This window comes from Canis lupus, chromosome X (genome assembly GCF_003254725.2).
Source record: "Canis lupus dingo isolate Sandy chromosome X, ASM325472v2, whole genome shotgun sequence".
Lineage (NCBI taxonomy): Eukaryota > Metazoa > Chordata > Mammalia > Carnivora > Canidae > Canis > Canis lupus.
The window spans coordinates 58563243-58590696 of record NC_064281.1 but is presented as its reverse complement, the minus strand read 5'-3'; the positions used below and the strand labels follow the sequence as shown (position 1 = coordinate 58590696).

General features: G+C 38.7%; 1 protein-coding gene across 2 annotated transcripts in view; it reads right to left on the bottom strand.

Moving 5' to 3' along the window:
* Positions 1-25167, bottom strand: part of UPRT (uracil phosphoribosyltransferase homolog) — a 33580-nt gene extending 8413 nt beyond the window's left edge. The window contains exons 1-5 of one of the 2 annotated variants that reach the window (XM_049107198.1): positions 24581-24719; positions 20198-20289; positions 3976-4018; positions 1316-1385; positions 222-284 (exon numbers count right to left, since the gene is read on the bottom strand). In XM_049107198.1, coding sequence (XP_048963155.1) covers positions 222-284; positions 1316-1385; positions 3976-3996 — 154 coding nt within the window. In that variant the 5' untranslated portion in view covers positions 3997-4018; positions 20198-20289; positions 24581-24719. Of the gene's footprint in view, positions 1-221; positions 285-1315; positions 1386-3975; positions 4019-20197; positions 20290-24580 lie in introns of both variants that reach the window. The other variant, XM_025466226.3, reaches the window with a different exon arrangement.
* Positions 25168-27454: the final 2287 nt, after the last annotated feature.

Below are 27454 nucleotides of genomic sequence, written 5' to 3'. Positions count from 1 at the left end.
TCTGAAAGTGGCTTACCCATGGGGGCAGGCCAGTAGAGTAGATGCTTTATAGTTAAAATTAGTCAAGCTCAGCAACACACAGGCCACCATGAGGACAGACAACACAGGTGGTGAGATTTTTGTGAAGGCGGGATGCATTTATGGCAGACAAGCCCACCTCTCTCCTGGACAACTGTTTCTATGTGTGCGAAGAGACAAGAATCACATATATGCAAACCTACCGCTTCTCATTATGCTGACACCACAATTTCCCTTCTCAAATTTCACTCCTTCATACTTGTATCCTATTGGGGAATAAAATCAAAGAATTTATCTTTCATTACTAGAGAAATCCACATATTTTTAAAGTGTCTATAGCTTAAAGCCAGTGGGTACAGAGCAACCATTGTCTAGACATTCTGTATAACCTCTTAGGTAATGAGAAGTCATGATTTTTCAGTTATTTCTTAATCCCTCATAAGAAACCTGTGGGGAGAATTGGGAGATGTGGACTTCACCAACCAGGAATAGGACTGATATTCACGTACACATTCCTCAATTTGAATTCAGAGGGGAATCATTGCACTCGGAAGTGCTATAAACCCCATCAATTCAAACTGGGAACTCACTGTGAGCTACAGCAGAGAGCCTCCTCATTCCAACCCTTTTTATGAGCTTCCATTCTGCCTTAAAAAGCAGGAGACAGAGGTTGAAGTAGTTACCAAGACATGTTCAACCCTTAGTGTCATCCTGAATTTGTATCAATTATGATGCAACAAGCTCGAGACCCTAATTTTCCTAAAGTTAACCTTTGAATAGAACAGCTTCCATTATTTACTAAAGGAGAAAATCAGAATTTCAAATCCCTGAAATAAGGATCTTCAGCTGTGTTCTATTAGAGTAAAACAAAATATTCTCTTCAAATCTCATCATATCTAGTTTTCTTTGTCTTTTTCACTTCTCACTCTTTTACCTGGAGTTTCAATGCCAAACCAACCCACCCATTTATTAATACTGGTAGCTTCTCCCACAGAGTTGAAGATAAGCTGCCAGCAATTCTTAACTCTGGTCCCAATGGGCTGTCATCAAAGGCAACACTTGCATGCTAAAGAATATTTATTAACCTTTAACTTGAATTGACAAGCAATTCATTAACAAAAAGTCACCCACATAGATTTTTTACTAAATGTCTCTGAGTTTAATAAGTTATTTAAAAGAACAGCTCCACCTAGACTCCTCATTTTGCATACTGATTTACTCAGACTGCTGTTTTCCATTTCCCCCCTAATTCTCAGAGTTTTCATGATGAGAATCTGAGAGTAACAGTCCTAGTTACCTGTTGGGGTGGTCACCATGCATTCTTTGTATGGCAGCTGATTCAATCCCTCTTCCACAACAAGTCTGATCTACAGAGTTAAAAGAAGAGTAAGTTGAGAACCTGCTAGGTCTACTGTTAGCTGTTAGCTTCAGGAGCTGAACACTAGGCACAACAGGCAAGGGTTTAGATTATGGAGGTAGGAAGGGGGCACCTATCATAGGTTAGATGCAGAAATAGACCCAAATGTTTGGCTGCTTGCTGCTAGGTATCCAACCTTGGGAAGGCACATGATTGCCACCAAAAGGCTCAAGTATGCCTTCTGATTCTCATTCAGTTAGTCCAGCCGATATTATTATGAGAGATGCAAAACTACAAGTGACAAGAGTCATCCTTGGAGAGAGAGCATGAGGTGGGGGAGGGGCAGGTGGAGAGGGAGTCTCAAGCAGACTTCCCACTGAGCGCAGAGCCTAACCTGGGACTCAATCTCACAACCCTGAGATCATGACCTGAACCGAAATCAAGAGTTGGATGCTTAATGGACTGAGCCACCCAGGCACCCCTCCTAATAACACTATTCTAAAGAGTCTTACCTCCTGCCTATCTCCTGCATCTCTAGGACAGAAATTAATGTGTCCAGGCCTTATAAGAGAACATAAAACCAGAAGGGTGACTAAATATAAAGAACTCAAGATCTGAGTGCCAGGGAAGCCAATCCTGATATATCCATGATAGAATTAATGTCAACTATAATGGAACCCTTGTGCTAGAACAGTGAACTAGAAATCCTCAACACCAGAAACCTAAATAGCTCCAGTCCCAACCACAACCATGAAAGACCCTCTGCATACATCCCCAATATCAGAACCTTCAGAGTCAACTGCAGAGAAGAGAGAGGTCCAAATTGCCATCCCCTCATGTGAATTATGCCACAGCTCCTTATTGTCTTATTTGGTCAAGATATAAGCAGGTAAGCATTTTACAATAACCATGAACTTAACTCCTACCTTCTATAGACAGAAAGCAAAGAAAGCAAAAGGAAGAGGAACCATTTTCTACTAATGAACACCAAGACTTCTGTTTTCTCCATGACAGCCAATGACACAAGTTCCTTCCTCCTTGAACCTATTCCTTTGGTTTGATAAAAGCATAAAGACCGAATGACCTATCACTCCAGGAGGGTCAATTACATTGACCTTAATGCAAGCCAAGGGATATTACTGCCCCTGGAAGCTCAAATGATTATAAATTAAGTGGCCTCTGAACCAGGAATACTTAAATCCAAAAGCATAAGAGGAGCTGCCTGTACTTGGGAATTAAGATTTTACCCATGGAAAATCTAGTTTCATGCCTTTTCCCCCATCACACTCCCTTTAATAATTATTGTCTATTCTCTGATTACACCTGTGAAGTTAATAAGCCACTTTTCTTTCTTTCCCAAACTAAAAACTGACAACAGCATTTAGAATGTAAACTCCATGAGATCAGGAACAATGTCCATATTCTTTGCGGCTGTTATCTCCTCCCCCTGCAACACAGCCTAGCCCAATGCCTAACTCAAGTTCAGTAAATGTTTTGTAAATAGATAAATACTAATAATCACAGCAGAAAATGTGTCAACCTTATTCCAAGCACTGAGCACACAAGAAGGAAATGCAATGTTTTACCTGAAAACAACTCAATTCGGCCTGAGATCCTCTCAGATCACACTAGCTAAACTGAATTGGGCTCATCAGAAAGGATGAATACTGACCATTTACATCGACGTGGATGGAACTGGAGGGTATTATGCTGGGTGAAATAAGTCAATTAGAGAAAGACAAATCATATGGTCTCACTTATGTGTGGAATATAAGAAATAGTGAAAGGGGCCATGGAGGAAGGGGGCAGGAAATGAGTGGGGAAAAATTAGAGAGGAAGCAAACCAGGAGAGACTCCTGACTGGAAAACAAAGGGTTGCAGAAGGGGAGGTGTGGGGGGACGGGGTGACTGGATGACAGGCACCAAGCAAGGCACTTGATGGGATGAGCACTGGGTATTATATGCAACTGATGAATTACTGAGCTTTACACCTGAAACTCATGATGTACTTACTATATGTTGGCTAATTGAATTTAAATTAAAAAATAAATTTTAAAAAAAGGTTTCCTTCACGAATCTAAAAAATAAATAAGCAAATTGAATTGGGCTTGACCAGTCCTTAACAGGAAGCCCCTGAGGAAAGTATACACAGTTCAACTTAGTATTTCACATGTGAGGATAATACAGAAAAGGCAAAATAAATAACCTCCCATGAAAACTACAAGAAGGATATTAGTTTTTCTGTATTAAATGTATACCACAAGGGTAACTTCTAGGTCTCCTTATATCTTTGATTTTCTTTTAACGTACTTCACTTCACTGCCCTAAGATGAGGTCTTTAAGGGTTGCCAAGATCCACTTGAGAGGTAGAAGTACCTCAGAATTATAGAGAATGAATTCATGGGCAATGCTTTGAGGTTAAATGGATTGAGGCACAGCCTTAATGAAAGAGCAGAAACAACACTTCAGAAGTTTACCAGGATGACGATTACTTGGCACAATCTCTCTCATGCCCAGAATTCCCTAAAAAAAAAGTCAGTTGGCCTACTATGATTATATCACTAAGAACAATAAAACAAAAAAGGAAAGACTCCACCTACCAAACGATCCGCAGAAAACATGAAGTCCCCTCTACTGGCTGTCCTAGAAAGAAAGTAGTATAAATTTTAGTCCATATTAGAGCTTTAAGGTAAAATATTACTTAATACATATAGTAACAATGCTATTAAGAGCTATTACAGGGACACCTGGGTGGCTCAGTGGTTGAGCATCTGCCTTTGGCTCAGGGCATGATCCCAGGATTCTGGGTTCGAGTCTCACATCAGGCTCCCCTTGAGGAGCCTGCTTCTCCCTCTATCTATGTCTCTGCCTCTTTCTCTGTATCTCTCATGAATAAATAAATAAAATCTTTTTAAAAAAGAGCTATTACATACTAAAAGCCTAAAAGCTTATAAGTATAAACTATTACTGAGGCAAGATATTTTTCACTAGGATATAGGAACTTGAATGACTTGATAAATATTATTGAAAATGCTTACTCGATATCAACATTAGAGACAGGAATTGAAATGATTATCCCACTGAGCTGCCCAAATATATATTATTCCACAAGGAGATGAATGAAGCTTCCCCTGCAAGATGGCAGCAAGTCAACAGCTCAAGTTAAGAGAAAAACTTCTGCAGTATGAAAACCGGGTTCTTCCCAATCTCTCCATCCATTCACCTTGAACTAAAACCCACATTACCAAGGTAAGTAACCTATCTACTTTGTCTCTAATCCTTTTTGGAATGAGAATGATACAATACAAACAAATAAATCTTCCACTTTTGCCACTCTTTGCAAGAATACATAACCTGATTTCCAAGACCTCTTTCTCAAATTATTTGTTCCTTTTGCCTGTTTTTTCCTTTTTTTTAAATTTTTTTATTTTTTTATTTTTTTATTTTTTGCCTTTTTTTCCAATCAGATGCTTTATTCCTTAGACCATTTTGCCTTTTTCCTATACATTTCCTCTGGTCAACACTTTCATATCCTGAGGCGCCCAAGTAATAAATATCCAAGGTTGCACCTACCCACCTAACCAACCAAAAGGGAATGTTAAAAGGCTTACATTTTTTTTCTGTGTGTAAAAATCTAGTATTGTTCTATCCTCTTCTCCCACAGAAGTTAAATGATTTGACTGACAGACTGATTTACAGTTTATGTGCTTAAAAAATCCCTATCTGCCTATCCATAGCATACCTAAAATATTCCCCCAACACAGCATAGAAATGGCATATGTAAGCATATATAATCTCAGTATACCATTAATCACTACTCCTTTTTTTCCCCAAGCTGTATTTACTTTTTCTGACAGGAAAAAGCAATGAAATATCCTTGACACAAATGATATTTGGTTTCTTAGAGTAACCACAATTCTATCATAGTATAAATATTAACTCTCTAAGATATGAACCATGATTGAGCAATAGCAAAAATATAGGTCTGTATTCTTTATATATAAATATTCCCTGAACTCAGAAAACTATCCACACATACCTACACACACACGCACACGCACACACACACACACATTTTTTAAAAAGGCTGTACTTAAAGAACAAACTAATGGTTGCCAGAGGGGAGGGGGATAGGGGTATGGGAAAATTGTGTAAAAGCGAGTAGAAGATACAAGCTTCCACTTATGGAATGAACAAGTCATGGGAACAAAAGGCACAGCATAAGGTATATAGTATATGATATTGTAATAGCACTGTATGGTGACAGATAGCAGCTACACTTGTGGTGAGCATAGCATAACATATAAACTTGTGGAATCACCTTGTTGTACACCTTTTACTAATATAACATTGTGTGTCAACTATACTCACATCAAATAAATTAAATAAATTAACTAATAAAGCAGACTCTTACCATGGTTTTCAAATAAAACTACACTTTTACGCTAGCACCTTTCATTTCTGGATTTAATCTTCACAAAGTACTTGTCAGGAAATAAAAGTTAGTGAACTACAAAAAATACTGAAGCCTACTTTCTGTTTGCCAGACCCATATAAACAAACAATGTAGCCAGCCAGAACAGTTTTTCAATAAGGAGGAAAAATCTGGATTTGCCTTATAAGAAATACTCAGTAAAATATCTTGGGAACACATCTGAAATATTTGTTTTTAATTTCTGAACAGTTACACATACATTTATTACACAGAAAAATCATATTAGGCTAAATGATCAGAGCTGTCCAAATCCATTATTTGGCTTTGAAATCAGGCATTTTAACACCTTTCATATTCTCCCCCAAGATATCAGCCTCAACTGCTAACTTTTCCATAATAATCACCTTCTCTACATTCCAAAAAAGTATACACTAGAGCTGTCATCTCTTGATAGCTATTTGACTTCCAATTAAAGCATTTACTGTTCTAAGTCATCCCACTACAAACAGTAATTACCACCCCATCTCCTGCTGTTCAAGACCCATACTGTATACTTTTAATCAATTTAGAAATTGAACTACAGCTAGAATACAATAAGTTGATTGCATTGAAAAAAAATCCACAGTGGTCTTCAATACTCACATCTAAACCCTTAACACTGTTATCACTAGAGTTTCACAAACAGTTATATACTTGTCAGATCAACAAGTTGCACATATTCTCTGAATCCCTACTTTATGCTCAATACTGCACCAAAGTGTTTGTTAATAAAGGAATTTCAACGTAAGCTCAGGTCTTATTCACTCCATACACTTTGTTTCAAATTGTAACTCTATTCACTTGTCTCAAAATCATTTTTTAAAAGATTTTATTAAAAAAAAATTAAAAGATTTTATTTATTCATGAGAGATACACAGAGAGAGGCAGAGACACAGGCAGAGGGAGAAGCAGGCTTCCTGTGGGGAACCTGATGCAGGACTCAATCCCAGGACCCTGGGATCATGCCCTGAGCCAAAGGCAGACGCTCAACCACTGAGCCACCCAGGTACCCTTCAAAATCATTTTTTTTTAAATTCTCATACTAAAAACAAAGTTCTGAAAGTCATTTTAATCATCTTCTATCTAATAACAGTAAAAAAATCTAATGCAAAATTATCACAAAACAACAAAAACTGACACACATTTCTGGAATATTCTAACCTATAGCCAAATGATCAAATGTCAAATATTTAAACAGTGGTATTCAGACACTTTTAATTCAGAACACAGAAATCTAATTAGTGTTAAGCTGAGCATTTTTTTAATTGTACAACCTTCAAATAGTATTCACAGTGCAGACCTAATCATATCATCAAATATACTTTTCTTGACACTTCCCCCAACAAATGTGTCACACATCTGTAGAAACAAAATGAAAGCCAAAGGCAGCCATTTTAAAACGTTATCTTTACAATGAAACAACAAAAGAATGAGAATCATACAGGAAGTCAAATCCTTGTTTTAATGTGGACTTGGTAAATTTGATTCTTCCCTACTTAAGCCTGTCTATAAAGCACTTTAAAAATTCCACAGAGGCTTCAGCAATTGTGGAAAACATGCATGTCTCACAGCAAATGCAGACCAAGATGAAACTTCTTGAATCTCACTGAACTCTAATTATCATGCATGAGATATAGAACTATGACAGAGGAATGTTTTTATAATATTAAAAAATTAAAACTTCAAGTAGAGATCCTCTCCCCTATTCCTTCTAGTCCTTACTGCTACTACTACTAGAGGGAATGTATAGAGTGTTGGAAGATGTTCTCCCCTGGGACAATTACAACTTCAATTTCTATAACAGAAATTGCCATTTGATCACTCTCTGCTACTTCTCTCCATTCAAAATAAACTTGACAGCTCTCCCCCTTTTATTTACAAAGACCATTTTAACAACAACACACATACACTAAGTATACAAAGATTTATTTATAAAGCTTTTCTAAAAAGGTCTGAAAGTTACAGCAGGTACCTCACATATTACTCCCTTCTTTCTCACAGGTCACTATTTAGTAAAAGTTTCCTTGGTGCCAAGTATTAAGCACTTGTGCATTACCTGATCTACTCCTCATACAACCTTAAGAGGTAGATTCCATTACTACCACTTTAGTGATGAAAACAGTGAGGTTTATAAGAGGTGAAGGACTTCAAGGTACTTCCCATCCTGAAGCTCTTTGATTCCAAGGCCCTGAGGAAAGCCATTATTTATTTTGCTCTAATAAGACAATGTTTTCTAAAGGTGACCGTTTTTAAATGTATTTTAAAGATATTTCTCTCCCTGCAAACGAGACTGGCATGGACACTCAATGCAAACAATGAAATAGACTCCGGTGGGCAAATAAAACATTATTAAAATGCGCCTTTGGAAGAGAGAAAAGCTGCCATTATAACATGGCTTGTAAAAAAGTTAACACATACAAGAAGAATACACCCTTTCCAAAAATTATTAAATCAAAACCTCTGACCCATAACTTAAACAATTTAATTTAAATCAATTCCCAGGAGACGCCTGGATGGCTCAGTAGTTGAGTGTCTGCCTTCGCCTCAGGTCTGCCTTCAGCTCAGGTCCTGATCCTGGGGTCCTGGGATTGAGTCCCACACTGGGCTCCCCATAGGGAGCCTGCTTCTCCTTCCTCTGCCTATGTCTCTGCCTCTCTCCGTGTGTCTCTCATGAATAAATAAATAAAATCTTTTTTAAAATCCATTATATAAATCAATCAATCAAATCCCAGTAGCATTGATTTAGGTGTCATTTTTTTTAAAAAGGCCTGAGGAGAGAGTTAAGATGGAACAGTAGTAGGGGAATCCTAGGCTTGCTTCCTCTCTAAATTAGACCCAGATAAATATCAAAACATTCCAAACATCTGATCAATTTGAGTGGTCAGAGAACAAATTGGAAAACTAGAGAAAAAAGAAGCCACAACGTGGAAGGTAGGAGGTGTGGAGACGTGATACACGGGGGAGGGGAGAAAAGAATCCTTGGGTTCTGTGGAGGGGAGGGAGCCTTAATCTCAGAGACAGAGACAGAGAGAGAGAGATAGAGAGAGAAGGCAGCATGCAGAGAACTGCACCAGAGAGAGATTGTCCAAGACCATTCACTGGGAAAACTACAGTGGCTGATTACTGCAAGTTTTTACAAGCATTGGAGCCGAAAGTATGAAGTATTAGAAGTACCTGCAACTGCTGGGAGAAGCCCCCCCACCAGACCCTGCACCTTGCAGGGGCATATCTAACAGGGCAAATCCACCTAAAAATCAATGCATCAAGCCATACCCCAGAAGACTAGCACAAATTCCTCACAGGCACCAAGTCAACTGATCATAGAGTGCTGCAAAACTTCAGCTATAGTGGAAATAGGATCTAACTTTTTTTAGACCTCTTCTTAATATAGCCATTACTAACAGCAGCAGGAATATAATAGGCTTTCCTTACAATCACACACACAAAAAAACAGTGACCTAGACAAAATGACAAAGTGTAGGAATTCACCATAAAAGAAAGAATCAAAAGAAGTCAGAGCCACAAAGAAGTCAAACTCTCCCTCTTCGCTGATGACATGATACTCTACATAGAAAACCCAAAAGACTCCACCCCAAGATTGCTGGAACTCATACAGCAATTCGGCAGCGTGGCAGGATACAAAATCAATGCCCAGAAGTCAGTGGCATTTCTATACACTAACAATGAGACTGAAGAAAGAGAAATTAAGGAGTCAATCCCATTTGCAATTGCACCCAAAAGCATAAGATCCTAAGAATAAACCTAACCAAAGAGGTAAAGGATCTATACCCTAAAAACTATAGAACACTTCTGAAAGAAATGGAGGAAGACACAAAGAGATGGAAAAATATTCCATGCTCATGGATTGGCAGAATTAATATTGTGAAAATGTCAATGTTACCCAGGGCAATTTACACGTTTAATGCGAACCCTATCAAAATACCATGGACTTTCTTCAGAGAGTTAGAACAAATTATTTTAAAATTTGTGTGGAATCAGAAAAGACCCCAAATAGCCAGGAGAATTTTAAAAAAGAAAACCATATCTGGGGGCATCACAATGCCAGATTTCAGGTTGTACTACAAAGCTGTGGTCATCAAGACAGTGTGGTAATGGGACAAAAATAGACACATACATCAATGGAACAGAATAGAGAATCCAGAAGTGGACCCTCAACTTTATGGTCAACTGATAATCGATAAAGGAGGAAAGACTATCCACTGGAAGAAAGACAGTCTCTTCAATAAATGGTGCTGGGCAAATTGGACATCCACATGCAGAAGAATGAAACTAGACCACTCTCTTTCACCATACACAAAGATAAACTCAAAATGGATGAAAGATCTAAATGTGAGACAAGATTCCATCAAAATCCTAGAGGAGAACACAGGCAACACCCTTTTTGAACTCGGCCACAGTAACTTCTTGCAAGATACATCCACGAAGGCAAAAGAAACAAAAGCAAAAATGAACTATTGGGACTTCATCAAGATAAGAAGCTTTTGCACAGCAAAGGATACAGTCAACAAAACTCAAAGACAACCTACAGAATGGGAGAAGATATTTGCAAATGACCTATCAGATAAAGGGCTAGTTTCCAAGATCTATAAAGAACTTACTAAACTCAACACCAAAGAAACAAACAATCCAATCATGAAATGGGCAAAAGACATGAAGAGAAATCTCACAGAGCAAGACATAGACATGGCCAACATGCACATGAGAAAATGCTCTGCATCACTTGCCATCAGGGAAATACAAATCAAAACCACTATGAGATACCACCTCACAGCAGTGAAAATGGGGAAAATTAACAAAGCAGGAAACCACAGATGTTGGAGAGGATGCGGAAAAAAGGGAACCCTCTTACACTGTTGGTGGGAATGTGAACTGGTGCAGCCACTCTGGAAAACTGTGTGGAGGTTCCTCAAAGAGTTAAAAAAAGACCTGCCCTACGACCCAGCAATTGCACTGCTGAGGATTTACCCCAAAGATGCAGATGCAATGAAACGCCGGGACACCTGCACCCCGATGTTTATAGCAGCAATGTCCACAATAGCCAAACTGTGGAAGGAGCCTCGGTGTCCATCGAAAGATGAATGGATGTGGTTTATGTATACAATGAAATATTACTCAGCCATTAGAAATGACAAATACCCACCATTTGCTTCAACATGGATGGTACTAGAGGGTATTATGCTGAGTGAAATAAGTCAATCGGAGAAGGACATACATTATATGGTCTCATTCATTCGGGGAATATAAATAATAGTGAAAGGGAATAGAAAGGAAGGGAGAAGAAATGAGTGGGAAATATCAGAAAGGGAGACAGAACATGAAGACTCCTAACTCTGGGAAACGAACTAGGGGTGGTGGAAGGGGAGGAGGGCGGGGGTGGGGGTGAATGGGTGACGGGCACTAAGGGGGGCACTTGACGGGATGGGCACTGGGTATTATTCTGTATGTTGGTAAATTTAACACCAATAAAAAATAAATTTATTACTAAAATAAAAAAAGTCAGAGCCATGGATTTAATCAATACATATACAAGTAAGACGTCTGAACCAGAATTTAAATCAACAATTACGCTGAAGCAAATGATGGGTATTCATCGATTCTAATGGCTCAGTAATATTCCATTGTATATATATACCACATCTTCTTTGTCCATTCATTTTTTGAAGGACATCAAACAAGGGCTAGTGGAAGGGGAGGTTGGCAGGAGGATGGGGTGACTGGATGACGGGCACTGAGGGGGGCACTTTATGGGATGAGCACTGGGTGTTATACTATATGTTGGCAAACTGAATTTAAATTTAAAAAACGTAAAAAAAATGCTATAACCATAAGAGTCCCTGAAGAAGAGAAAGAAAAAGGGGCAGGAAGTTTATTTGAACAAATTATAGCTGAGAAATATCCTAATCTAGGGGAGGAAACAGACATCACAATCTAAAAAGCACAGAGAACTCCCATTAAATTCAACAAAAGCTGACAATCACTAAGACATATCATAGCCAAATTCATAAAATATGCACAGACATGGAAAGAATCCTGAAAGCAGCAAAGGAAAAGAAGTCCTTAACCTACAAGGGAAGAAGGAACAGGTTGCCACAGATTTCTCCATAAACTCTTGGCTGACCAGAGGAAAGTGACATGCTATATTCAACATGCTGAATGGGAAAAACAGACAGCCAAGAATATATCACTATCATTAAGGGTTACCCGAGACTCGGGCACCTGGGTGGCTCAGTCCATTAATGGTCTGCCTTACTCCCAGGTCATAATCCTAGAGTCCTGGGATCAAGCCCTGAATCAGGCTCCCTGATCAGCTTCTCCCTCTCCTCCAGGCTCACGCTCTCTCACAATCTCTGCTGCTATCTCTGTCTTTCAAATAAATAACTAAAATATTTTTTAAAAAAGTTATAAGACCCTCATTTTAGACCTAAAGACACCTGAAGGGATGCCTGGGTGGCTCAGTGGTTGAGTGTCTGCGTTTGGCTCAGGTCGTGAACCTAGGGTCCAGGGACTGAGTCCCACAATAGGCTCCCTGCAGGGCCTGCTTCTCCCTCTGCCTATGTCTCTGTCTCTCTCTCTCTCTGTGTATCTCTCATGAATAAATAAATTAAATATTTTTTTAAAAAAACCTGCAGATTCAGGGGATGGAGAGCCATCTATCATGCTAATGGACATCAAGAGTCAGATTAGCCATACTTATTTCAGAAAAACTAGATTTTTAAACCAAAGACTATAATAATAGATGAAGGGTATTATATCATAATTAAGGGGTCTATCCATCAAGAAGATGTAACAATTGTAAATATTTATGCCCCCAAATTGGGAGCGCCCAAATATATAAATCAATTAATAACATATGTAAAAAAAAACTCATTGATAATAATAAAATAATAGTAGAGGACTTTAATACCACACTTACAGCAATGCACAAACCATCCAAACAGAAAATCAACATGGGAACAATGGATTTGAATGAAACATTGGACTAGATATATTAACAGATATATTCAGAACACTTTACCCTAAAGGGCAGAATACACATTCTTTTCAAGTGCACATGGAACATTCTCCAAAATAGATCACATACTGGATCACAAAACAGCTCTCAACCAGTACAAAAAGATTGAGATCATACTATGACTGTTCTTTCCTTTTTTTAAAAAATTTTATTTATTTATTCATGAGAGACACAGAGAGAGAGTCAGAGACATAGGCAAAGGGAGAAACAGGCTCCCCATAGAGAGCCTAATATGGGTCTCGATCCCTGGACCCCAGGATCATGACCTAACCAAAGGCAGATGCTCAACCACTGAGCCACCCAGGTGCCCACCATGCATGTTTTCAAACCACAATGCTATGAAATAAGAAAAAATTTAGAAAGACAAATAAATGGAAGTTAAAGAACATTCAACACAAGAATGAATGGGTTAACTAGGAAATTAAAGGAGAAAAAAAATACATGAAAGCAAATGAAAATGAAAACACAACAGTCCAAAACCTTTGGATACAGGCCTACCTCAAGAAGCAAGAAAAGTCTCAAAAAACAGAACCTACAGGAGTTAGAAAAGGAATAGCAAATAAAGCCTAAAGCCAGCAGAAGAAGGGAAACTACAAAGATTAGAACAGAAATAAATTATATAGAAACCAAAAAACTAGAACAGGTCAATGAAACTAAGAGCTGGCTCTTCAAAAGAAAAAAAGTGATAAAAAAAAAGAAGAAAGAAAAAAGTAATAAACATCTAGCCAGAGTTATCAAAAAGAAAAGAGAAAGAACTCAATAAATAAAATCATGAATGAAAGAGGAGAGATCACAACTAACATCATGAAATAGAAACAACTATAAGAGAATATTATGAAATAGTATATGCCAACAAATTGGTCAATCTGGAAGAAATAAACAAATTCCTAGAAACATACAAATGACCAAAACTGAAACAGAAAGAAATAGAAAATTTGAATGGACCTATACATAACGAGTAAAGAAAATAAATTAGTAATCAAAAATTTCCTAACAAACAGAAGTCCAGGGCCAGGTGGCTTGCTAAGAGAACTCTACCAGAAATGTAAAGAAGAGTTAATACCTATTCTTCTCAAACTGTTCCAAAAAGTAGAAATGGAAAGAAAATTTCTACACTTGTTCTACAAAGCCAGCATTACCTTGATTATAAAACCAGACAAAGACCCCACTAAAAAGGAGAATTACAGGCCAATATCCCTGATGAACATGGATGTAAAATATCTCAATAAAATATGAACAAATCAAGTGCATTAAAAGAATTATTCACCATGATCAACTAGGATTGATTTCTGGACTATAAGGGTGGTTCAATATTTGCAAATCAACCAGTGTGGTATATACCACATTAATAAAAGGATAAGAACCATATGATCCTCTCAATAGATGCAGAAAAAGCATTTGACAAAATAAACAGCATCCATTCTTGATTTAAAAAAAAAAAAACCCTCAACAAAGGAGGAATACAGGTAAAATATCTCAAAATAATAAAGATCATAAAGAAAAGACCCACAGCTAATATCCACAATGGGGAAAGACTGAGAACTTTTCCTCTATGGTCAGGAACAAGACAGGGATGTCCACACTCACCATTACTAATTAACATACTACTGGAAGTCTTAGCCTCCGCAGTCAGACAACAAAAAGAAATAAAAGGCATCAAAATCAGCAAAGAAGTCAAACTTTCACTATTTGTATACGACATGATACTCTGTAGAAAATACAAAAGATTCCACCAAAAAAAAAATTGCTACAACTAATACATAAAGTCAACAAAGTTGTAAGATATAAAATCACTATAGAAATCTGTTCCATTTTGATACAAGAATAATGAAGCAGCAGTAAAAGAAAACAAGGAATCGATCCCCTTAACAATTGCACCAAAAACCATATCTAGGAATAAACCTAAGCAAAGAGATCAAAGATCTGTACTCGGAGAACTATAGAACACTTATGAAAGAAATTGAAGAGGACAGAAAGAAATGGAAAAGCATTCCATGCTCATGGATTGGAAGAACAAACATAATTAAAATGTCTATACTACTCAAAGAAACCTACACATTTAATGCAATCCACATCAAAATAACCACCAGCAGAATGTGTATTCAGTTGAGTTTATAGCAGCAATGGCCACGATAGCCAAACTGTGGAAGGAGCCTCGGTGTCCAACGAAAGATGAATGGATAAAGAAGATGTGGTTTATGTATACAATGGAATATTACTCAGCTATTAGAAATGACAAATACCCACCATTTGCTTCAATGTGGATGGAACTGGAGGGTATTATGCTGAGTGAAGTAAGCCAGTCGGAGAAGGACAAACATTATATGTTCTCATTCATTTGGGGAATATAAATAATAGTGAAAGGGAATATAAGGGAAGGGGGAAGAAATGTGTGGGAAATATCAGAAAGGGAGACAGAACGTAAAGACTGCTAACTCTGGGAAACGAACTAGGGGTGGTGGAAGGGGAGGAGGGCGGGGGGTGGGAGTGAATGGGTGACGGGCACTGGGGGTTATTCTGTATGTTAGTAAATTGAACACCAATAAAAAATAAATTAAAAAAAAAACAAAACAAAAAAAACAAAATAACCACCAGCAGAATGCTTCCAAACTCATTCTATGAAGTAAGAATTACCTTGATCCCAAATCCAGACAAATCCCCACCATAAAGGAGAATTATGACCAATCTCCCTGATGAACATGGAAGCAAAAATTCTCACCAAAATACTAGCCAATAGGCTTCTACAGTACATTAAGAGGATTATTCACCACTACCAAGTGGGATTTATCCCTGGGCTGCAAGGATGGTTCAACATTTGTAAAACAATCAACGTGATAGATTATATAAATAAAAGACAAGACGAGAACCATATGATCCTCTCAACAGATACAGAGAAAGCATTTGACAAAATACAGCATCCATTCCTGATTAAAACTCTTCAAAGTGAAGGAACAGAGGGAATATTTCTCAATATCATATAAGCTATTTATGAAAAGATAACAGTTAATATCATTTGGGGAAGAACTGTGAGCTTTTCCCCTAAGGTCAGGAACATGACAGGAATGCCCACTCTTACCACTGTTGTTCAACATAGTACTACAAGTCCTAGCCTCCAATTTCAATCAACAAAAAGAAATAAAAGGCATTCAAATTGGCAAAGAAGAAGTCAAACTCTCACCCATCCTGGATGACATCATACTGTATATAGAAACCCCAAAAGACTCCACCCCAAAATTGCTATAACTCATACAGCAATTCAGCACCAGGGCAGGATACAAAATCAATGCACAGAAACCAGTGGCATTTCTATACACTAACAATGAGACTGAAGAAAGTGAAATTAAGGAATCAATCCCATTTACAATTGCACCAAAAAGCATAAGGTAACTAGGAGTAAACCTAATCAAAGAGGTAAGTGATCTATGCTCTAAAACCACCGAACACTTATAAAAGAAATTGAGGAAGACACAAAGAGATGTAAAAACATTCCATGCTCATAGATTGGAAGAACAAATATTGTGAAAATGTCTATGCTACCCAGAGCAATCTACACATTTAATGCAATCCCTATCAAAATACCATGGACTTTCTTCAGAGAGTGAGATTTGTGTGGAATCAGAAAACACCCTGCATAGCCAGAGGAATGTTGAAAAAGAAAACCAAAGCTGGATACATCACAATGCCTGACTTCAAGCTGTATTGCAAAGCTATGATCATTAAGACGGTATAGTACAGGTACAAAAAAAGACACATAGATCACTGTAACTGGGAGGAGGGGCAAGACGGCGGAAGAATAGTGTCTCCAAATCACCTGTCCCCACCAAATTACCAAGATAACCTTCAAATTATCCTGAAAATCTACGAATTCGGCCTGAGATTTAAAGAGAGAACAGCTGGAATGCTACAGTGAGAAGAGTTCACGCTTCTATCAAGGTAGGAAGATGGGGAAAAAAGAAATAAATAAAAAAGCATCCAGTGGGGGAGGGGCCCCCATGAGGATCCAGGCTAAGGCCAGGCAGCGAGAGACTCATTATATGTTCTCATTCACTTGGGGAATATATATATATATCTGTATGTTGGTAAATTGAACACCAATAAAAAATAAATTTATTTAAAAAAAATATATGCCTATTTAAAAAAAAAAAAAAGATCACTATAACCGAATAGAAAACCCAGAAATTGACCCTCAACTCTATGGTCAACTCATCTTCTACAAAGCAGGAAAGAATATCCAATGGAAAAAAGACAGTCTCTTCAGTAAATAGTGTTGGGAAAATTGGACAGCCACATGCAGAAGAATGAAACTGTACCGACCATTCTCTTACACCATATACAAAGATAAACTCAAAATGTTTCAAAAATCTAAATGTGAAACAAGAATCCATCAATATCTTACAGGAGAACACAGGCAACAACCTCTTTGACCTTGGCTCAGCATCTTCTTGCAAGATGCATCTATGAAGGCAAGGGAAACAAAAGCAAAAATGAATTATTGGGACTTCATCAAGATAAAAAGCTTCTGCACAGCAAAAGAAACAATCAACAAAACAAAGGCAGCCTATGGAATGGGAGAAGATAAGTGCAAATGACATACCAGATAAAGGGTTAGTATGCAAAATATATAAAGAGCTTATCAAACTGAACACCCAAGAAACAAACAATCCAGTTAAGAAATGGGCAGAAGACATGAATAGACATTTTTCCAAAGAAGACATTCAGATGGCCAACTGACACATGAAAAGATGTTCCACATCACTCATCATCAGGGAAATACAAATCAAAACCTTCATGAAATACCACCTCACACCTGTCAGAATGGATGAAATTAACAACACAGGATGACAGATTTTGTGAGTATGTCAAAAAAGGAGAACTCTCTTACACTGTTGGGAATGTAAACTGGTGCACCTACTCTGGAAAACAGTATGGAGGTTCCTCAAAAAGTTAAAAATAGAGCTACCCTATGACTCAGCAACAATCATACTCCTAGGTATTTACCCAAAGTATACAAAAGTACAGATTTGAAGGGGTACATGCACCTGTATGTTTATAGCAGCACTATCAACAATAGCCAAACTATAGAAAGAGCCCAAATGTCCATCGACTGATGAATGGATAAAGAACACACAACGGAATATTTCTCAGCCATAAGAAGAATGAAATCTTGCCATTTGTAATGATATGGATGGAGCTAGAAAGTATGCTAAGCAAAATAAGTCACTTGGAGAAAGACAAATACCATATTATTTCACTCATATGTGGAATTTAAGAAGCAAAACAGATGAACATATGGCAAGGGGGAAAAAAACAAAAAAGAGAGAGTGAAACAAACCATAAGTGATTCTTAAAGACAGAGAACAAACTGAAGTTTAATGGAGGGATGTGGGTGGGGGATCGGCTAAATGGGTGATGGGTATTAAGGAGGGCACTTGTTATGATGAGCACTGGTTTTATATGCAAGTGATAAATCACGAAGTTCTACCCCTGAAACCAGTATTACACTATATGTTAATTAACTAGAATTTAAATAAAAATTTTAATAATTTAATACATTAAAAAATTTAAAAACAAAGGCTATTTTCAACATTCGGGTGGGAGAAGTTAGGGTTAGCACAGGGTTGCCAGATTTAGCATAAAAAATACAGGATACTGGGATCCCTGGGTGGCTCAATGGTTTGGTGCCTGCCTTTGGCCCAGGGCGTAATCCTGGAGTCCCAGGATCAAGTCCTGCATCAGACTCCCTGCATGGAGCCTGCTTCTTCCCTCTACCTGTGTCTCTGCCCCTCTCTCTCTCTCTCTCTCTGTGTCTCTCATGAATAAATAAATAAAATCTTAAAAAAATACAGGATACCTAGTTAAATTTATATTTTAGAAGTATAACCCATTCAATGTTTAGGGTATATGGAAAAAAAGTTCATTGTTTATCTGAATTCAAATTTAATTGAGTGTCCTGTATTTTACCTGGTAACCTAAGTGAAGAAAAAAGAACTAAATAGACTCAAATTCAGCTCTATTGTGTTTTTGTTTGTTTTTTATTTTTTAAGTAACAAATTGAAGGGAAGTGGAACATAAAAGCTTTTCCAGCAGGTTTAATGTTTAGTCAAAGCTCTGAAAACATAAATGCTACTTCCAGAGCCATTTCGTTATTATGGGATCACTAGAATAAAGAATAACTCCAAGGTTTCTCATAGTATGCAGATGTTTTGTAAATGATTTTCTGCCTCCTTTCACCCTCAGAAAAACAACTCCCAGTGAAGTACTTGGAGCAAAACTAATCTAATGTGAGAAACTGAATATATATATATATATATATATATATATATATATTGATTTTACTACCTGCCAGATACGTCAGCAAGGCCACACCTCTATAGCACCTTCTTAAAAAGCTATTAAAATAGTGTCAATATTTACTTGCACCTCAAAGCAGAGTTTAACATAAGTATTCAAAATTAGGTAGAAGAAGAAAAGAAACTATCATTTTTCCCTTAGAACCCAGGCTGCAGTCACTTAGAAGGTGATTTTTTTTTAATACTGATTGAGTATTAGTTCCCTTATGCATCAGGTACTGTGCCAGGCCAGACCTTCTTTATGCTTCCCTGGAGTACATACTAGTTGGTAAGACATTTCTAGGACATGCCCAATAAATATGATGACAACGGTATGCATAAAGAGGTGACTCTTCCTTCCTGGGCTAAAAGCCAGTTCCAAAATTCATGTGTAAAACCAAAATCATGTCCATGTTTTAAACAAATTGCAGGTCATGGCTTTTTCTGTGGTGATCATTTTGGTTTTGTACAAGTAGGGAAAATATCAGATTCCTCCAATCTCAGGGTAATGCCAAGCTAGGCTCTCTAGGCTGATTTTGTTGGAATCCCTAGCTCAGCCTATATCCCAAATCCGAAGCCAGGCAAATTACCTTGCAAGAGAGAATGGCCATTCTCCCAGGGACAGTGGTCCAGCCTGAGCACAGCATAATCACCTGTGGTATTTGTAAAGCTACAGGTGCTCAGGTTCCACACAAGACTACCCAAAGGTTACCAAAAATTTTATTTGGGAAAAAAAGAAAAGACTCCCCAGGCAATTCAGATGCACAGCCTCGGTTAAGAACAGCACATTAGGGGCACCTGGGCAGCTCCGTGGTTGAGCATCTGCCTTTGGCTCTGGTCATGATCCCAGGGTCCTGGGATCAAGTCCTGTATCAGGCTCCCCATGGGGAGTCTGCTTCTCCTTCTGCCTGTGTCTCTGCCTCTCTCTGTGTGTCTCTCATGAATAAATAAATACAATCTTTAAAAAAAATGAATATCAAAATTACCTAGTCAGAAGCCTCAAATCACATTAGGCTGCAATCATTTTAGGGCTAAAGAGAATGTTCATCACTCCAGAGGTTGTATCCCCTCCAGGCGACTAAAAAAAATAAAATAAAATAAAGTCACAAGGCTGTCCTTCTTTAGTGTTATTTCGTGGACTAAAATACTCTGAGAATATTCAATTTTCATCCAAGTTGTCTGCTGAGGCCATGGCAAAGCCCTTCCAAGGAGAAGGAGAAGGAAACACTCAAGAGCTTATGAAACAGCTTTCCTTTAACATTTTGGGAGACAACAGAAAAAAAGGTGGGGAAGGGAGATGATCTTTTAAATACACTGCATTGCCTTAAAGATGAGGTCACGAACTGTGTTCAAAAGAAAAGTACACTATACTCAGATTTTGCTAGGTTTATTATATAAAGGAGACAGTAAGAGAAAGATTTGGTTTTTTTTAGAAGGATGTTTTTCCTGTTACAAAAACTGAAAATGAAGGTGTAATTTCTCTTTCCAGGTTCACCAGTTACCCATGTGTGACTTAGTAAATAATCTGCTCTTTCAATGTTTAGATTACTGCATTATGAAGAGAGAGAAAACCATTTACTTGAAATTCAATAATAAAACCAACGTATCATATTGCAAATACTACACATTTTTTTAAAAAGGCATTTTAGATCAGGACAACGTTCTCAATCTTGCCTGCTTTATATATTTACAACATGCAGTCCTGTGGCTCCATGTTCTACACTTCTACACTGGCAAAGTCAATTCAGAAAGCAATTCCTTCAATAGCTATATACTAAGGACCAGGATCAATAAAGGAATAACAAGTACTCCAATTGTTTCTATTATCAGACAGCTCCACAGTGCACATATATGATGTCACATCAAAACAGAGAAGAGCCTAAGCTCTGAGGAAGACAGGATATGATAACTGATGGCAACTTCCATAACTTAATCTACCTAAGTATAGCTCCTCTTACCAAAGACCTCCTATACCAGCCCCCTGGAGTAGATGAAACAGGTCCCCTTTGTGTGAGGAGACTCCAATTTTTGAAGATAAAGGAACAGAGGCCTGTTTTGTTAAATCTGTTTAACCAAACAAAACTAAAACACTGTCTCCAGCCTAAATAACTAAGCATCAAATAGTTATCAAGAATTTTAAGGAGTCCCTCTATACTATCACAGCAGGATAAAAATTATCTAGGATCAGGATGCCTGAGTGGCTCAGCAGTTGAGCACCTGCCTTTGGCTCAGGGTGTGATCCCAGGTCCATGATTCCGGGTCCCAGGATTGAGTCGCACATCAGGCTCCCTGTGAGGAGCCTGCTTTTCCCTCTGCCTATGTCTCTGCCTCTCTCTCTGTCTCTCATGAATAAATAAAATCTTTTTAAAAATTATCTAGGATCTCTCAATGTTGCTTTTTAAAAAAAAGAATGTGAGTTTTATGTATAGTTAAATTCTGTTTACTGTCTCCTGAAAGTTTAAGAAACTAGACCTTATGAATGCAATTAGAACGATGAACAAATCGAAACATGAAGGCTTGCAAAGCTCTTCACAGTTTATAACAAATGTAAGACAGAATCTTGTTTTAGCATCTCAAGAGTTCCATGAGATATTACCACATCCTCATCTGACAAACGATAAAGTTGAAGCGCAGTGATGCTAAAGATTTTGCCTAAGATCACTCTGGATCCTGCTGTCTCTTTCCAAACTCATAAAAGAAAAAAAAAGATTCCACTTACACTCAAGTTTACTATACAACCCAGGATTTTCTGAACAATGCAGTAAAATCAAGTATTGATACTGTCTTATAGGAGTGCTGAACTTCACGCCCTCTCCATATCCTACAGCAATGGCTTACCTTTACATGGTCATGAAGACCCCTTTGTTTTTTTTTAATTTTTTTAAAGATTTTATTTGTTTATTCATGAGACAGAGAGAGAGAGAGAGAGAGAGAGAGAGGCAGAGACAGAAGCAGGCTCCCTGCAAGGAGCCTGATGTGGAACTCGATGCTGGATCCCAGGATCACGCCCTGGGCCAAAGGTAGACACTCAACTGCTGAGCCACCCAGGTGTCCCACGAAGACCCCTTTGTGATATGTAATGAAAGCTAAGGAATCCTCACCCCATAAAAAAGGCACATATGCAAATGTTCATAGTAGCATTATTCTTAATAGCCAAAGAGTGGAAACCATGCAAACATCCATCATCTGAAGATGGACAAATACAATGTGGTATATCGATACAGTGGACTATCACTCAGCTAAAAAAGGAAATTTTAAAATTTTAAAATTTAAGAAAAAGTGATTTTCTTACACTAAATGAAAGAAACTAGTCACACAAAAGACCATATGTTATATGACTCCATTTATGTGAAATGTCCAGAATAGGCAACTTAACAGAGATAGAAAGTATATTAGTAGTTGTCCAGATTAGTGATTTGATGGGTTGAGGGGAAATGGGGAGTGACTACTCCTGTGTACAGGCTTTCTTGCTGAGGTAATGAAAATGTTCTAAAATTGATTGTGGTAATGGTTGCACAGACATGAACATACTTAAAAAACCAGTCAATTGTGCACCTTAAATGGTGTATTTTATGATATGTGAATTATATCTCAATAAAGATGCTATTCAAAAACAACCATTAAAAATGCATATAATGAATAGTATTTCCCAGATAATTTCTGACCGTTCACCAAGGCCCTGAAACCCAGTGGTGTCCAAGGCTCAAGGTCAGTAACTCCTGATCTATAGAAACAAGAAACATCATCCTATTTTCTTTGTTCTATAAATGAGCTATATTTCAGCTTCCCCTACCACAACTATCAAACCTATGCCTCCTACTTTTTAAGATCACAGTACTTTTCAATATTGATTCATTAAAATCTAGTAAGTGAGACAAGACTGATACACCAATAACAATATACAAAACAGCGGGTGAGTCATGCATTTAAAAAACTAGGGAAGATCAGCAAGGAAGAATGATTAAAGGAAAGCCTCTCGACAGAGGTGGACATTTAATGCTGGGTTTGATCCTGAAGAGTAGGTAGGATATGAAAATGCAGAGAAGGAGTAAAGGGAGGAGTAAAAAGAATTTCAGAGGAGGGATGCCTGGGTGGCTCATGGGTTGAGCATCTGCCTTCCGCACAGGCGTGATCCTGGAGTCCCAGGATCGGGTCCCACATGGGGCTCCCTGCATGGAGCCTGCCTCTCTCTCTCTGTGTCTCTCATGAATAAATCAATAAAATATTTTTTAAAAAAGAATTTCAGAGGAGAAAAGAATCAGGGATGTTTCATAATAGTTCCCAGGAACCATGAAGAGGGGCCTTAATGTCAAGGTCAGGATCCTGGACTTTATTTGACAGGCACTAAGAAGCCAAGGAAGGCTGCTGAGTAGGATAGTTACCTAAAGCAAAGTTGTATATTGAGATTGTTCAGTAATGTGTGGGAATATGTGGAAGGCAGAAAAACTGAAGGCAAGGAAACCAATTGGGAGCCTATTAACAGTATGAAGAAAAGTTACTACAGTCTGATTTAAAGAATGGCATCTTGACCCAGCAGCCATTTTAAAAAATTAAGGAATCCACTGAAAAACGAGTGCTTTGACATGCAGTAGCTACTCATTTAAGGTGCTGCCAATACAGAAACCAGCTATATTTCATGATGGTACATATTTCCCTTGAAAAACCCCATCTACAACATGAGTCTTGAGATCTCTCAAGATAGCATGTTAACATTACTTTTTTGGCTATCTTGGTTTGTGGAATTAGGAGGGGGCGCCAAAGATTCCTTTAGGTTACCTTTGCTCCATTAACTCTACAGAAAACATCGGAAGTTCTGTAACTTTACAAAAATCAGTCCTGATCAGAGTTGAACAAATTTCCACCTGACAAAACCCAAATTCCAAGACTAAAAGACGTTAGACAAAATGACATATTTGTAATAGCAAACAGTAAACGGTCAGAGAATTTGTTTGAGCACAACAGAATTCCCTTGAAATTGCTTTATTTCAATTTGTGAGCCTGAGGTGCTTTGGGCTAGAACAGAACCTTGGGTAGCACCCATTTCTGGCTTATATAGACCAGCACTAGACAGCGTAGACGCGTTTACAGCCAGGAACGGCTGAGGATTAGAATTCGCTCTGAAGAGACAAAGACGGAGCCGGGGGCTGCTTAACAGTATTCGTCCTTATACACAGCGTGGTTTAACTCAGGGACTCAGAAAGACTGGGTTGAAGGGCTGAGTCACGTGACACCCTGCCCCGCCCTATCTCCACAGACTAGTTTCCCGGCGCCAAAACCACACCCCTTAGCCCTTTTACTTCCAATCGCTGTCCCCTCTTCCCCCGCCTTGAGACCCTCCACATCCCTTTCCCCTTATGATCTCCGCTCACTTGTCACGGATGATAGTCTGCAGCTCCCGGATCTGATCATTCATAGGCAGCAATTTAAGCTGCGCCCCGATCTGCTGGAAGACTTCGTGGTCCCCTAGGAGGAATTTGCCGGTCGGTGCGTCACAGTTGCCACTGCCACCGTTGCTCTCTGAGTTGAGGCTGGCCACGCTGCAAACCTGAGGAGGATCCAGCTCAGCGGGTACGCTAGAATGAGCGTGCCCTGGGAGGAGAGTTGGCTTGGCCTTGGAGGAGCTGTTTCCCCCGGCTGGGTCTGAGATCAGGTCGCCAGGTCGCAGCGGCTCCATGATTGGGTTAGAGACAGAGTTTACTTTCTGGTTGTGACAGGACATGGAGTCCAAATACCGTAAGTCCATGGCTATACACCAGGCCCCGGGCTGTCCCTGCAAGTACCGACCCCTAAGGATAAAGGAGAGCGGGGAGAAGGGGTAGATGCTCACTTGCCTTCCTGTTCGCCCCGGACGTTTCCAAACTCTTAACCTAGGTGGGCCCTCTCACCCCTAGGCCTCCGTAAATTCCCTTAGGCGCGCTACGTCCCTGCCCCGCCCACACCGTCCCTGTCCCGCCCACACCGGACGTAGGGCCTGCCTAGACACTATTGGCTTCTCTGCCTGTCGCTCTCCAGAGAACTGCTGGTAACCCTTTGAGTCCCCTGGCTGCGTGGGTTCCCGAACGTTGCTAGCCAGGCAGATGGGATGGAGCCAGGGATGGTTGGTTGCAGGGTCTCCCGGGAGCCCTTAGGGGTTCTGTATGCAAAACTTTGGGTAAGTGGTAGAGCCAGGAAAATCTAGGGGTGGAGACTGATAAAAATGATTACATATGTAAGGCCCATTGGTTTTAGACTTTGTGTCTTGGCAGAGAGATTATACTTCAATAACTGCATCTTCAGTTAGCTTGTCCGGGTAACCAAAAGGGAAAGTTCGAAATGCCTAGCAAGCTGCTGAAGAGCCCGCCCTCTACTAGACCTTTCTACAAACTGCAGCTTCCCAAGTGTGCTTGACCACTAGAGTTTTCCTTATCTTTTTTCTTTGGGACCTACACTGTACAGTTACCATGGGGATTCTGACAGCAATTCAGATCCTTGGCCACTTTATTTATTTTAAGTACTTAGGAAGACACTTATTTTATTCTTTTGAGAAAGAATGTCTAGGCAACAGTGCTTTTCAAAACCAGTGTGTATTAGAACAATTGTGGAGCTTGCTAAAATGTAAGCTCTCATCACCTACATTTAAGATTCTGATTAAGATTTTAGATCTGAGATGGGATCAAAGAATCTTTGTTTTTAACAATAACCTAGCAATTCTGATTTTTTAAAGATTTTATTTATTTGTTCATGAGAGACACAGAGGCAGACATAGGCAGAGGGAGAAGCAGGCTCCTCACAGGGAGGCCAATGTGGGACTCAATCCCAGCACCCTTGGATCACGCCCTGAGCCAAAGGCAGAGGCCTGATTGCTGAGCCACCCAGGTGTCCCTATGGTTTTTTTTTTTTTTTTTCGATGTCATGCTGTAAGAAAGGGAATTACAGGCTTTCTTTCTAAAGAGCTATAACGTGAAAGTCGGAAACCTGCTAATTCTAAAAAATTACTGAGCAGCATTTAACAAGTCACTTTCACTCTCTGGACTTGTCTTTCTTCATTTATAAGTGAGATGCATTACCTATTTGACTCCTAAATGTTCTTCAAATTTTAACATTCTATAATTTTATTTTGCCTTTCAAAAAACCAATTCTTAAAATTCCCTTTTCCACAGAAGCATATAAGCAACACATGACAGAGTCAGAGTAACAGATAAGAATATCCAGGCCTTTAGTGGGATTTAAGCCTTGATCTGGCTTTCTGTTTTCAATTTTTTGTTCGTTGTTTTGGTTTTGGTATTAATGGTATTTTTATCCCTTTTCTTCACTCCTATTATCTCTGCTTTCTTCCTGACCCTCGAGGTCAGTACACTATTAGCTATAATTATAGAGAGTTTAAATCTGATTGGATGATAAGAATTGCGGTCTGGAATTGTAATCCCAGTCACTTTTAAAAACTTTTGCATTTTTCCACCTAACACTTAATACAATTCAAAGGGTCTCTGGGTTTAAAAGACAAATCTGTCTAATTGGCCAATGGATTCTCTAAAGGAAAATTCTGCAGTACAGTATTGTTTATCAGTAAATGAAATGAAGTAATGAATTTAAAATGGTATTGTGAGATGTTCCAGGAACAAAACTACTATAGTCATTTTTGTCTAGTTTTTCATCAGGCAAGTGGCTTTGTTCTCAATGCCACAGATTATGAATTAAGATTATACAATTGCTAGTGTGTCTTGTGTTTTTACTCTTATAGGAAATATCTCACACAGATCCAGGATAGTCAGAGGCAACAATATGAAGAAAGACTCAGAGTCTCGATGAATTTTAATGTGGGGAACAGGGGGACTGAGACTCAGACTCCAACTCAAACCGGACTCAGACTCTGACCCCAAGGCTGTCTCCTCCAGTTTTTACTAAGAGAGCTAACAGATTGACTATAGGAATGATTAACTTTGGGAAGTAGAGAAAAAAATGTTTACTTCAAAAGGTAAAAGAATACTCTATTGACTCAAGGACGGGGGAGTCGAGGAGCTGTATCCAGAGAACAATGTGGTCAAGAGTCAGTGTGCCCATTTAATGCAATCCCTATCAAAATACCATGGACTTTCTTCAGAAAGTTAGAACAAATCATCTTAAGATTTGTGTGGAATCAGAAAGGACCCCGAATAGCCAGGGGAATATTAAAAAAGAAAACCATCACAATGCCAGATTTCAGGTTGTACTACAAAGCTATGGTCATCAAGACAGTGTGGTACTGGCACAAAAACAGACACATA